Source organism: Sinohyriopsis cumingii, chromosome 12, assembly GCF_028554795.1.
Source record: "Sinohyriopsis cumingii isolate HCF-2022 chromosome 12, ASM2855479v2, whole genome shotgun sequence".
In the NCBI taxonomy this organism is placed as follows: domain Eukaryota; kingdom Metazoa; phylum Mollusca; class Bivalvia; order Unionida; family Unionidae; genus Sinohyriopsis; species Sinohyriopsis cumingii.
The window spans coordinates 40,345,590-40,360,214 of record NC_142972.1 but is presented as its reverse complement, the minus strand read 5'-3'; the positions used below and the strand labels follow the sequence as shown (position 1 = coordinate 40,360,214).

General features: G+C 34.1%; 1 protein-coding gene across 1 annotated transcript in view; it reads right to left on the bottom strand.

The window, feature by feature from the left end:
* Positions 1 to 14,625, bottom strand: part of LOC149786307 (ubiquitin carboxyl-terminal hydrolase 47-like) — a 130,007-nt gene that overhangs the window by 56,620 nt on the left and 58,762 nt on the right. Inside the window, exons 17-22 of the mRNA XM_089976694.1 lie at positions 13,553 to 13,608; positions 11,719 to 11,831; positions 10,770 to 10,874; positions 6,934 to 7,141; positions 1,976 to 2,091; positions 910 to 1,029 (exon numbers count right to left, since the gene is read on the bottom strand). Of these exons, the coding sequence (XP_089832820.1) occupies positions 910 to 1,029; positions 1,976 to 2,091; positions 6,934 to 7,141; positions 10,770 to 10,874; positions 11,719 to 11,831; positions 13,553 to 13,608 (718 nt within the window). The remainder of the gene's footprint in view (positions 1 to 909; positions 1,030 to 1,975; positions 2,092 to 6,933; positions 7,142 to 10,769; positions 10,875 to 11,718; positions 11,832 to 13,552; positions 13,609 to 14,625) is intronic.

Sequence of the window (14,625 nt, the reverse complement as noted above, 5' to 3'; positions counted from 1 at the left end):
CTAAAGCTGGGGTGAAAAGACACTTTAGCATGTGAACATTAAATATGGTTGATGAAGTAATACAAGTTGTTCTAAATATTAAATATATATGGGAGTAATATTAAATTGTTCTAAACATAAATTTGGGTGGTGGGATTAGTAAAGGTTGTTCTAAATATAAATCTGGGTGGTGGGATTAATAAAAATTGTTCTAAATATAAATTTGGGTGGTGGTATTAGTAAAGGTTGTTCTAAACATAAATTTGGGTGGTGGGATTAGTAATGGTTGTTCTAAATATAAATGTGGGTGGTAGGATTAGTAAAGGTTGTTCTAAATATAATGTTGGCCAGTAACATCTTTGAAATGGCAAAACATTTTAAACATATAAATATTTGCTAAACTGGTATAAAAGTCAATGCAAATTCAAATATTTTTCTCAATATTCAACTGTTAGTACTAAAGTGTCCATAAAATACACCATCACCACTATAACATGGATAATCAGTAGATGATATACCTGAGTTGATATATGAATATAAATGTGCAGTAAAATTCCATGAAATAGACACAGTTGGGGACAAAAACTTGTTGCCATTTAAATCATCGTTATACAGTGGTTTCATTAGTACACTAAGACTTCCCAAAACTGGCCCATTTGTAACCTAGCCATCTTCTTGCCAAATGGATAATCTTCCAGTCCCAAGAATACTGTTCAACAACTAATACAACCTATGTACAATGGTATAACTTGACCAAAGCATTTAGTTTCAACAGCGTTTGGTATAGAGTAGAATCAATGCATAAAAATGCATAGATCAAGAACGGCGTATGTAGCAGTGATCATTACAAAAGCTGGACTGACAGATAATTAATCCAGATATATCGAGGATATTCAAAGGTTCCATTTCAAAGATTCTGGCTTTATTCACCTTGTTACTTTTGAAGAACCCCTCGGTCTTCAAAGTTTTGTTTGGCACGGACAACAGCCTCAGGTCACTATGAAATCTCTCCAGCACACATCGCATGTCTGTTTCTGGGACATTCAGGACCTTAAAAAATTTCATTTTAAAAGAAAACATGGAATGAATTGGATTTGTTAAATATGGAATGGGTTTGTATTCATCATATAAACTATAATATCATATGCTCAAAGTGAAAGGCACTATACTAGGCTGAAACCTGAAGGCACAAAGGAAATTCTACACCTTTTTTTACTCTAACCTGCCTAAGAAACAATTTGTGGGGGTCCAAGTCCATCATTCTCTGACAGCATTCATTTTATACTAAGCCTTGCTTTAATAGCCTTTGTTAACTAAAACGTATTCCTGTTACTTTAATTTATTTAAATCTTTGCAGTGTGCATACTAGCCATCTAGATTACTTGCGAGCCAAACTTTTCATGATTTTAAGAAGTAATTAACTAATCAAATCATTGCAGTAATAATATATAAAGTAATGCAGGATGTCAAGTTAATGACCGTGTTGTTAGTGCCAGATGTTAATTACAAATACAAATACATAAAAACAATGTCTAATTACTCAAATTCAATTCTGGCTGATAATTTCATGGATTCAAATAAACTCTGACAACAAAAAATATTTATTTCTAAATTCCACCTTCTACAAGCAATTGAGCTGATTGTGTAATTTTCAGTGTGTCAGAAATGGTCATTAATCAATTAGTCAATCAAGTAGGATAATTAAAAGACTTTTCCCTTGATTTCTCTTGATAAAAGACACATGATCTACTGATCCCTATTTTCTACTGCCATCACAATGTGCTTTCCTTCATTTGGTGCTAACAAATTTATATCTTAGAATTTTATTTGCCACATAAGGAAGACACAAGTTGTGACTGATTTTAACATACAACTAGCAAATTCCAGGAATTGATGTCTCTCGTCATATCTGAAAACAATGGAGAAATAAGGCACTGATTTGAGTTGATTGCAAACCAAAATTAAGTGACAATCAAAATTAATTAACATGTATTACCTGTGAGACTATACATTTAAATTCTTGCACTGTTTGAACATGATATGCACGAACATTGACTGGGTCATGTATAATATCCTTCTCAAGATCTGCCAAATATACTTTGACTGTGACACCTGTAAAGCAAAGATATTGATATACATATTTGATAAATCAATCATTTTATGTACTATAATGATGGAAAAATGAGAAAATAATAATGGTATCTACAGCCAAGATTTGCAAATTTGATTTAAACTGTTAACCTGAAAGAAGCAAAACCAGATCAGAGACAATGTATTTAGTCTGACTTCATTCTCCTCATTTCAAACAGTTTATATGTGTGTTGATGCAGTGTATCCTACAGCGAAAAGCAGGCTAAGCCATAACCAAATAATATTTTGTTGAATGTGTTTAAAGCTAAACACAGACTTAGAAACGTACCAAACAAAATAAACTGGTTAAAAAAGTTTAGTTACATAAATGGTGCAAACTTTGGAAACCAACGAGGAAGGTTTGAAAAGTAATGGCAAAGGACTATCAGTGTTTTGCAATGATGTCAGGGAATACTGAGGCTCAGAAAAGGACTATTACAGTTTTGCAATGATGTCAGAGTTTGTATGCACATTATAATTAATCAACAACACTATCATTTTCCAATTTTGCAATGATGTCAGAGCTTGTAAGCACATTATAATTAATCAATGACACCATTATTTTCCAATTTTGTTTTTATTTATCTGATAGTGACCGCAAGTGGCTGAATGATTCAACCTAATCATCATTCCATCTTTAAAAATAATTCATCACTTCTACATGATTCAGTTTGTCATACTGAAAAAACAGTTACGAGAATTAATGTCAGATTTAATCAATATAGTAAATTTGGGAAATGCATTGAAAAGAAAAATCCAATCAAGATAACAAAAGATTTAGCAATTAATTACAATTTCCAATGAAGCAATGCAGTTTCATTTAATGGCTTCCAAACAGGAAATTACATTTGATTAGTTTATGAAGGTAGATATATTAGGATGTGCAAGCCACGGTGTTAATGGGGTTCTGAAGCAGAACTGCTGGGGTTTTCCTGTCCTATCTGTGAGCACTATAGCAACATATCAAACCTTGTTTTGCAGTATTCTTAGATTTCCTTACAAATTCAAACAAGAGTCCCGCTGAGGGATTAACACTTTACTAGCCAAAGAGAATTTCCTGGAATTCAAGGTAAGACCATTTCTTCTTATTCACTGCTAAGTACTGCAAACATCTCTTGTAATTTCAAGCAGCAAAAGGATTTTCAAATTAGCCACTGTGGCAGCTATACTGGACGCAAAATGACCAGAATTTCTTTTAGGACCAACGAAACATCATTAAGAAGTCGTTTGGTATAAATTCCATGTCATAAGACCATCGGTTTAGGAGGAGTAGCAATAACACGATTTTCAAAATAGCCACCATGGCAGTCATACGAAAGGTCAAAGGTGAAAACCCCATGTCAATATTTCGAACAAAAAAGGATTATTCTGGTGAAGACCCCATGTCAATCTAATTTTCCACTAGAAAGACAGCCCTTCACCTTGCACAAGTACTTTTAGACACCCCTACCATGTTTCCATGCCTTGATTCAAATTGCTATACATGCATATCTGGATGCCTGTGCACCATTTACAAACGTTTGTTTCAACTCCTACAGTAAACATGACATTTTTAGGTGGCTAAGTACCACCTTAAGGAAAAAAACCTACTGGCACCAAGGAAAATGACCATGAATACAGTTGCTATTCAAGTTGACACTCTTAATCTGCTAGTTTTGAAAAGGTAACTGGGTCAATATTTCCAAAATAGACCACATACTTCAATCAGCACCTTCTGGAGTTTGGATGAATAGGTCTATAAAGGATTCACTAAGTTAGACACATTCTGATATAGATGTCAGAATCACTGATTCTGATAATCTATCAAATTCATTTAATTTAAGGACGTGTAGGCAACAAATCTCTAGATTTAGGGGATAAGAAAGATCAGTTACAGTTCATCACACTGCTTCAATAATACGATGGTGAATAAATTCTCCCAGTGAAAAATATAGAGCAATAAATATTAGATTTTACTCTTAAATCTATATACAGATAATACACAAAGGGTAAAACAGTTCAAATTTAGGTCGACCTTAACATATACTACACTGCTCTACATTTTCCAGACAACCTTATTTGCATGGAATGTATTCTATTTATAGTACACTGTGGTTTTAACACACGTATAGCTACAGCCTAGCCAACATATGCTCATGAAGTTCAAGGATTGGAGCCATGGTGTCCATATTGGATGACATATTGGCACCATTTTTATTTAGGTCCAACAAAATATCATGTGAAGTGTTGTAGTGAAAATTTCATGCTGATATGACCATCTGTTTAGGATGAGGATTTTAACAATGGCTACTTTACCAGCATCATTTTCATATGGACCAAATAGACAACACAAAAAGACAGCTATCTTACATTAATATCCTAGACAAAATAGACAACACAAAAAAGACAGCTATCTTACATTAATATCCTAGACAAAATAGACAACACAAAAAAGACAGCTATCTTACATTAATATCCTAGACAAAATAGACAACACAAAAAAGACAGCTAGCTTACATTAATATCCTAGACCAAATAGACAACACAAAAAAGACAGCTATCTTACATTATTATCCTAGACCAAATAGACAACACAAAAAAGACAGCTATCTTACATTAATATCCTAGACCAAATAGACAACACAAAAAAGACAGCTATCTTACATTAATATCCTAGACAAAATAGACAACACAAAAAAGACAGCTATCTTACATTAATATCCTAGACAAAATAGACAACACAAAAAAGACAGCTAGCTTACATTAATATCCTAGACCAAATAGACAACACAAAAAAGACAGCTAGCTTACATTAATATCCTAGACCAAATAGACAACACGAAAAAGGCAGCTATCTTACATTAATATCCTAGACCAAATAGACAACACAAAAAAGACAGCTAGCTTACATTAATATCCTAGACCAAATACACAACACAAAAAGACAGCTATCTTACATTATTATCCTAGACCAAATAGACAACACAAAAAAAGACAGCTAGCTTACATTAATATCCTAGACCAAATAGACAACACAAAAAAAGACAGCTATCTTACATTAATATCCTAAACATCTGTGGCATGATGAAGGCTTTTATTCTTTAAATTTAAAATATTTTCGGTATTGGTTGAAAAAATTTGTAAAATGTGAGTCTCAGAAAAAATAACAAAAGAACAGAGAAACGATAAAAAATTTGGAATCAGTAAAACAAGTACTTTAATGAAAAATTAACCATTTAGAAAGAGCATCAAAGTACCACCTGATACAGTAAAGAATGTAGAATTCTACGTGTCTGTACATGTAGTCAATAAACATGAATGTAGCTAGGTCACAATTGCAAATCCACTCTGCCATGGGGCAGGTGTTAGTAGGAAATCTGAGAACTCAGAAACATAGATTTAGGAATATTTTCTGTTTTTTATGCCCTAACTAGACAAATGATAAATGCGATCAGTATGTTACAAAAATTTGTACAGATGCAGGTATAAAATTTACACCAGGGATCACTCTGGGCTTTGCCAATGTTGCAAATTGTGATTTTCTTACTGGCACCAAAATATACCATCTGGTGTTTTGGGGGACATTTTTGGCTCTTAAAAGTTATAAACAAGTCTTGGGTTTGGAGTGGAGAAATTCAAAGGTACCATGACAGGAAGCCACAAACATGGATATAAAATACACTGGAATCTATTGTTACTTAAACAAATCCTTTGTTCTGATTGACACACCAACCTAACACAACATTGTTATATAGTAATCAGCTAATGCTGATGTCTGGCCTTAGTACTGTATGCCGTAATATAACCAAAGCAACTATACAGCCACATGTTACTAGGATAATGAACATCAGAGTGACTCGTTTGTTGACAATGGCATATAGATATAACAAGGACTTTTATTTATATATATATATATATATATATATATATATATATATATATATATATATATATATATATGTATGTATGTATGTATGTATGTGTGTATATATATATATATATATATGTGTGTGTGTGTGTGTGTGTGTGTGTATGTGTGTGTTAGTTGTCTAACAGGATTTAACTGATAAATGAGTTTTCTAACATGGATTTTTCAATTACATGTATGTTATTTATCACATTGTGGAGTATACAATATACAAGTGTTATTTCAGACTAGTTGTCTTCATTTAATCAAAGTTTCCATTGGTTTGTTTTTCTCTCAGTGTAAATCCTAGTCACTGACAAATGGTCACATCTTAAAAACTTCACTTGTATGAATATTTCAATTTTTTGGGGCCCCACTCCACTTATCTAAACATCCAGTTATGTTGACAATATTACCTTGGTCCCGAGGTTATTGAGATAAACGGATAGTACTGTATTATGAAAAATTGGTGACAAAATATTGAGGTCGCCTATTTTTGGGGCAGCAACTTTTTTAAAGCCAGTGCCAACTCTGCACCTACTGTAATAATGTTTACAGCTTCAGTGGGGCTCACATCTATTAACTTAGTGTGCTGATTACAATGCCAGGTGAAATAAAATGAGGGGTATCACTAAAGCAGGATTAAAATTCATGACAATCCTACGATACCAAGCAGATGTCTACCAGAACTAGTGGACACCCAACACTACTTATTCCTTTGTCCATGTTCGCACGGATGTGATAGCATAATCAATCTCAAAATTCATGATGTGTGTACTGTATTAATAGAATTAATAATTAATTAAAACAGAAAATGTTACAGAAGTCTGTGTTTATCCCATGTAGGAGGTCGTATGAAAACCAATTACAGTGGTCCCTAAAACAGAAACACATTCAGCAGTTTTTATTAAACATCTAAAATATAAACACCTGCTTACCTCCGGGTTTGTATTCATGGAATATTTGATCTTGCCGCTTTGTCTCAAGCAGCAGATCAAAACAGTAACTCTGTTTGACACCCCCAAGGATTTTCCCAATGAGTGTTTCCTCTTCACTCTCAAAAGATTTCTCAAGTGTGTCCTGGTATTCGTCATACTTCACTAACCGAACACAATCCAGTGGTACAACATCTTCCAGATCAAACACCTAATAGGATAGGACAGATACATTTTTTAGAAAGTAAAGGCACTTTAGGCAGAACACATTTTTCATCAACTGCCACAATATTACTGACAAAGAGACTAAAAACGTGTTCAAAGAACATGTGTGACCACAACAAAGTGCCTGAAAAATGACCTTAGCATGACAGTCTTGCTTATAAAATACATGTGCATTTTGTTCTCTTCCAAGTTTATGTTCCATACAAGATTACCGTATCCTGCTCACTTTAATCCATCCTATAAATTATAACTGGCCTAAAATAATCACTGATCTTAATTTATTGTGTACATTTCACTACTGATTGACAGATTACATATGACTGTAAAAAGAGGACTGACTATTTGGTTCCCTAACTGGAACAAATTAGTTTTGAAAACAGCTCTTCAGTTCTATAACAGTATCTGGATTAGCCAGTTACTGGGTTCGTGCTGACCAAAAAACAGTTGGCTCATGTGTCAGGCCTGTGATAAATAATCAAAATTATCTGTATATGGCTATCTTTGTGATTCATGAACCCAAACTTTGCCTGCCTTTACAGACATGTTTTAAATATTGCATGACCCCTGACCCTTATAAAAATGTCTATAAGACATATCTCTTCTCATAGATAAACTCTGTTCTCATGCTGTTTTGCTTAGTCTGCCCAACTCCCATTTCCGCTTTGGCTACATATGTACTTTTGCCACTATCCAGCAAATGAATTGCTTTGACCCTCTCCTGTGAGGATAAAAACCACCTTGCTCTGAAACCGACACATTGATAATTTTCAGTCAGACTTACAGTGTGAAAAGGAAATGTATAAAGAAAATTTGTTGCTGGTGGGGGCGAAACTTGAATGGCCATTGTGACCAGGAGACTTCTATGTATAGGTGACTCTTATGATAGCTTCAATGACAGACTGTATATAATATAAACACAAAATGTTTTTAGTAATAAGTATGGTAATAAACTTTGGAACAAAAGTCTCTTCTTTTGACAGGAGTTTGAAAAAGCCGAGTGTTGAAACTGTCTCTGATGTTATTCAACAATAGCAAGATTTTCAACTTTGTTGCTGTGGTGAACATAGGTCAGATTGGCACCATTTTCTCTTAGGAAAAAGCAGCTAGCATTAGAAGTCTTCTGGCAAAAACCCCATGTCTACATGACCATTCATTCAGGGGAAATAGTGAGGACAGTTTCAAAACAGCAATTGTGGCAACCATACTGGATGCATGGCTGGCACCATTTTTATTTATTTTATTGGTGAAAACCCCACGTTTATATATCCATCCATTTGGAAGGAGTAGATACGATAATATTTTCAACCTGGTCACCATGATGGCATTACTGAGGGTCAGTTTGATATAGAGATTATAACCACTATATGATAATGAATACATTTCTCTGGACAAGTCGACTTACCTGCAGTCAAAATAAATGAAAAATAACTAAAGCATAAGCATGCCAGCACCAACAAGGCAATCAAAAGAAATAGATTTGTGCATGACATCAATGATAATGAAAGGGACCCTGACATAAAGACGAAGCATGAAGTGTAACACAGCAAAAACTTTTTACACATTAATATTTTGTCAAAGTCATTTGAAACGCAAACTTCTCTTCTTGATTTAAATATAACATCATGCACATTATACATCCTACCTATATTTAATGTGTGTGTGTGTGTGTGATTGGATTTTTAATGTAACTTTAACAAGTTTCCAGTCATACTGCTACAATGTCTGCAGCGTGGCAGTTTATAGTGATGTCTAGCACTGTGGCATCATTCTGCAGACATGTAGCATCATTTCCCACCCAGTCACATTATCCTGACACCACGTCGACCAATCCTAACACTAAACTCTTAATGCTGAGCGCCAAGCAAGGTAGCTTTTAGTAACAGTCTTTGGTATGACTTGGCCAGGGATTGAACCCATGACCTTCTGCATCCAAGGCAGATGCTCTAACCACTAGGCCACAGGAGCCGGTCCCTATATTTAATAGTCCTTTATGCAAATACCTGAAATTGGTGTGCAGAGACCACATTTTCCTTTCAAGGTGACCTTGACTGTTGCCCCCCCCCCCCCCCATGATAGGCTTCTTCCTTACTTCAACTGCAAGCCATCCACAAAGTCTGGGCCAGGTCTGTGATGTAGAGCTAATGTTATTGTGCTGAATTCCATGTTCATCTTTGTCAGTGATCTTGACCTTTGGCCTTCTCACCTCAAACTCAATTACTTTTTTTTTTACCCTAAGGGCAAGCCAGTCACAAAGACTGGCTCAGGTATGTGACAGAAAACGTATTATGTAGAAACTATAGTTCTTCTTTCAATCAAGGTAACCTAGCCCTTTAACCTTTTGACCATGAAATTTATAAGGTTCTTCCTTACCCCAAGTGCAAGCCATCCACAAATGTGGGCCAGTCTGTGAAGTTGAGCTAATGTTATTGCGGGGGGCCCATTTTTCATCTTACTGTCATAGTGAACTTTGTTTTGCTCTTCAAACCCCAAAATTCAATACTTTCTTCATTACCCCAAGTGTAAGCCATCCACAAAGTTTTCCCAATATATGTCAGGAAAAACTAATGTTATTGTGCAGAAACTATTATTTCATTCTTAGCCATAATGACCTTAACCTCTGACCTTTTTAATAACAAATCAAGAAGGTTCTTCCTTACCCAAAGTGCAGCAAGTATAGATTTGTGGAAACTTTGAGTTATTTACCAAATACCGTTTTTCTTCTTTCAGTCAGTGACCTTAAGCCCAAGTGCAATTTATACACAAAGTCTGGTAACTGTAAATTGTGAATACCTCAGAGCTGTTTTGCAGAAACCATTCCTTCTTTCAGTCTTTAAGCTTTTGAGTCTGAATTCAATAGGGTTGTTTCTTATGCCAAGTGCCAGTCAGTCTCAAAACTTGGTAACAATAATTGGTGCACAACTAAAGTTATTATGCAGAAAAGAAAAGGCTAACAAAGGACAGATAGACAATAAAAAGGTCACGTCAAACAGAAAATACAATTAAATAAGAGTACTGTGAACAGCATATTATACAACTACATCACGCTTAATAGTGTATCACTAGCATGTAATGGTTGATTCTGGTGATTACTGTTCAATGGATGACCTGAGCTTTTGGTTAAGGTATGTGGTCCTCAATTATATTTACTCTGCAGAAACCATTATTTTCTTAGTAGATTTACTAAAACAATGACCTCTAAACTTGGAGGTCAGGTGATTCATGGAGACATTTGGAAAACAATTTCAGGCAAGACAAAGTTCACCAATATGGGTTGATATTTTATTTTTGTTCTTAAAGAACTGTAACATACAGACCTTCAATACTATTCAAGAATACAAGTTATATTTGTAAAGTAAAAATCACATGTTAAACTCCATTAGTTCCTTCAAAAGCAGTTAAGGACACACACACATGCACACACAAACACACACACACACACAAGAGTAATCAGAGTACTCTGAGATATAGTTTTTAAAAACTCCCTTCCCTGTTTCTACTGACCAGATCCTGTGAAAAACAACAAAATATGGTAAAAAATGCTATTTAGCAGAGGCAAGTGTTAAAAAAGTAATAATTCATAATGTAATTTACAAGTTCCTACAAGTTTCACTCACACTATATGCCATTTCTGTGGCTTCTGCTAAGGTTTTGTCCTTGTGGATTTCAAGCTTATGATCAAGTCTTCTCCTCTGTGTAGGATGGTAGCAGAAAACTTTGATCTAGAATGGAGTGAAATCAAAATATGTTAAACAGGTGATCAAACAACAAATATATGTCTATCCTGTACAACATGGTAAGAGATCTGGTACATGACTTTCAAAAGAATGTCAAAATACATTTTTAACATAGATAATAATTTTTGAGCCTTGTCTTTTGCAATGTTCATTTTAAAAAATGTGGCAAATAATACACTTCAGTCTAATATGCATGGGCATGCATTTTTTTGTTTGGTAAAAAAATTACATTTACATCAGTATTCCATACAAAAGGATTATTTCTATTCCGTAAGTCCTGCAATATTTGATAGGTCTTTAAATTTATATTTTCAAGCATACATAAAAATCCCCCAAATTGGTACCTCAAAAAAACTTGTCAAGCCACAGTGTATCAGTCTTTTCAAAGAATGAAAGAAAGAAAAAGAAACAAGACAATTAAGAGCCATCCATGCAGAGATGCTTATGTAATGAACATAAGTAATGAAAAAATTTAGTAATATTGTTATGTGCTTCATTTATCATTTAAACAGAAGGCAGGTTTTATATATTATTACCTATGTTACACCTGTTACTGTTTTGAGATTCTAAACTTCAAATTAACTGACATCTAAGGTTGTAACCTTTTTTAGCCCAGCAAATATTTACAAAACTCATTATACAAAATGTCAGACAAAACAACAATTTCAAATATTTTTAGCCCTGTATGACTGTCCTAATGGCACCCCATTCATATGCATAAGAATGGTATCTGGTAAGAGTATTGTTTGATAAAATGGTGTCATAATTTGATTTTTATAATTTTAATCAATAATAACTTGTGTCCCATTCATTCCAGATTATCTCTCACCTTGCATGTGGATTTTTCCAACTCTTTCAGCTTTCGCTCAGTCTCCTCTCTGTCATTAATCTTTTGTAGCTCTTTCTTCAGATGTTCTGGAAATTCATCTTCCTTCATTAGGCCTAAAGGTCAAAAACAAACAAAAAATAATCACAGCTTTTTTCTGCAACTATTCCCTTTGCAAAATAAAATGTCAAAACATTAGAGTTCAGATTAGGGGTGAAACTATATGCCTGTAACATGTATTGATGCACAGCTGCTCATTTTTCAGAGCCATGGAATGAAAACCCAAGTATCACAGCCATCTGTGCCAGACCTGGTCCGCTGCCCTGGTATGTCCTTGGGAAAGGCACTTAGCTTCCATTTCTTCAGCATGATATAGTTAACAATGTGTCAATGGTGCCACTGTAACCAGCAATGGCAATAACTATATCAACATTTATTAATTTCAATAAAAATAGCAGTATATCAATACATGTAGTAATTTCATTGTAGGATTACCATATTGAGGAAAATAAGGGAAATCTTGAATGATTTCTGTTGCACAGGTGTGGATACATAAGAACAAGACTTGTAAAACGTGTTTCATGCAAATAGCAAACAACTGTCACAATGGCTAACAAGGATTAATACTCCATATAAACAAGGCTTTAAAAATGCCACGAAAATCCTCCCGATTTTAGGTCCCAATCTCTTTTTATTATTCTCTCTGCTTAGCTTTTGAAAAGTTCATAGGTATGTCTTACACCCCATTTTACAAAATTACGGTAATTGTGCTAATAATGTGGAATAAAAGGCAATTACACATCAATGTATTGGCATAGTTGCCGGTCAAAATTCACTCTTAACACAAGCCAGTTTCAGGGTCTTAATGATTAACTGGCCTGTACTGCTGTCTCAAAATGAAAAGACAAATTCATCGACTATCAACATGGGAGACACAGAAACATCAAGCTTTCTATTGTGTGTAAAGTTATGTCTGTTCAGCCCCAAAAAAACCAAGTAAAATTGACCGATGTTGATGTTAGTTGATCTATATGAGAATTTTAGCCTTTATTATTACCATTCTTCCTGACGTGTAAATTATGCTGGTTATGTGCCTTGTACAATTAAACATGCATACCTTTTGTAAAATATTACCTCAATTTGTAGGATCGCCTATATCTTTGAAAATGAGTAACTTGTGAGCACATGATTCAACGTAAATGAAACAGCTATTAAGGACTAGCCGAAATGTTATCTGGAAGAATGCAATTTGGTCAAAACAATGAGTAAAGCAAAATCTGCATCTAATATGTTTGGGAATAAATAAGGATTTAAGTGATGCTATGCTTGCTTTGCACTGTGTAAGCACTGTACATTATAGTTCAGTCTGGTCTCCCATGTAAACTCAACTGGCCCATGAATTATGAAGTCTGTATTTACCTTTATTTAATTTCATGTTGGAGAAATCAGAAAATAACAAAATCACTCATAGTACTTTATAACAGTTTAATAACTGTTGGGTTACCAAAAGTTTTTTTGTTTACATGCCTATGTCTTATGACACGGAAAAAATTACTGTTTCATGTCCCAAGATTTACAGCCATTACAGTAAACAAATAGATCTAAAAACTGTCACGTTTAGACATTTGCCCACGAATAAGCCAACCCCAACCCCCTTCCATGCCTTTAATTTTTCCAAAATTATTCTGCTTATACGCGAGTATATACAGTACATGTACATAAAACTATGCTGAAAATCTAATCCTCAATTAGAGAATCTCATCTTCTGTTTGAGAATTTAATCCCCAATTACAGCAAATAAAGAAAATAAAACTATTAGAAACTGAAAAATTCTTACACGCATTTCTTTCCTTGTCAATTTTTCTGTACATCAGCATGTAGGCATTTGTGGAACTGCAAAAAAAGTTTTTAAAAATGAAATCAACTGAATTTAAATCATAACACTATAACAGTCTTTTTTAGCAATATAATTTTTCAACAGAAAGTCTAGAAACCAATAAAATAAGATAAACTGAATGAACTAAATAAAAAAGCAATGAAAGTTTTCTTGTATGGCTGATGATTACTGTCTCTTAAAAACAGTAACAAATGTATTATAAATGGCACATGAAAGGACATTTGTTTGACTGATGATTACTGTCTCATATAACAGTAACAAGCGCATTACAAATGACACATGAAAGTCTGTTTGATGATTACTGTCTCTTAAAAGCAGTAACAAGTGTATTGTAAATGGCACATGAAAGTGTCTTTGTTGACTGATGATTACTGTCTCTTATTTAAAAAAATAATGAGTATTACAAATGGCACATGCATAAACGTGTTCTTGTTTGAATGATGATTACTGTCTCTTATAAAACAGTAAGAGCATTACAAATGGCACATGGAAGTTTCTTTGTTGACTGATGATTACTGTCTCTTATAAAACAGTAACATGTGTATTACAAATGACTCATCAAAGTGTCCTTGTTTGACTGATGATTACTGTTCCATAAAACAGCAGCAAGAGTATTACAAATGGCACATGGAAGTTTCTTTGTTGACTGATGATTACCGTCTCTTATAAAACAGTAACATGTGTAGTACAAATGACTCATCAAAGTGTCCTTGTTTGACTGATGATTACTGTTCCATAAAACAGCAGCAAGAGTATTACAAATGGCACAAGGAAGTTTCTTTGTTGACTGATGATTACTGTCTCTTATAAAACAGTAACATGTGTATTACAAATGACTCATCAAAGTGTCCTTGTTTGACTAATGATTACTGTCTCTTATAAAACAGTAAGAGCATTACAAATGGCACATGGAAGTTTCTTTGTTGACGGATGATCACTGTCTCTTATAAAACAGTAACACGTGTATTACAAATGACTCATCAAAGTGTCCTTGTTTGACTGATGATTACTAT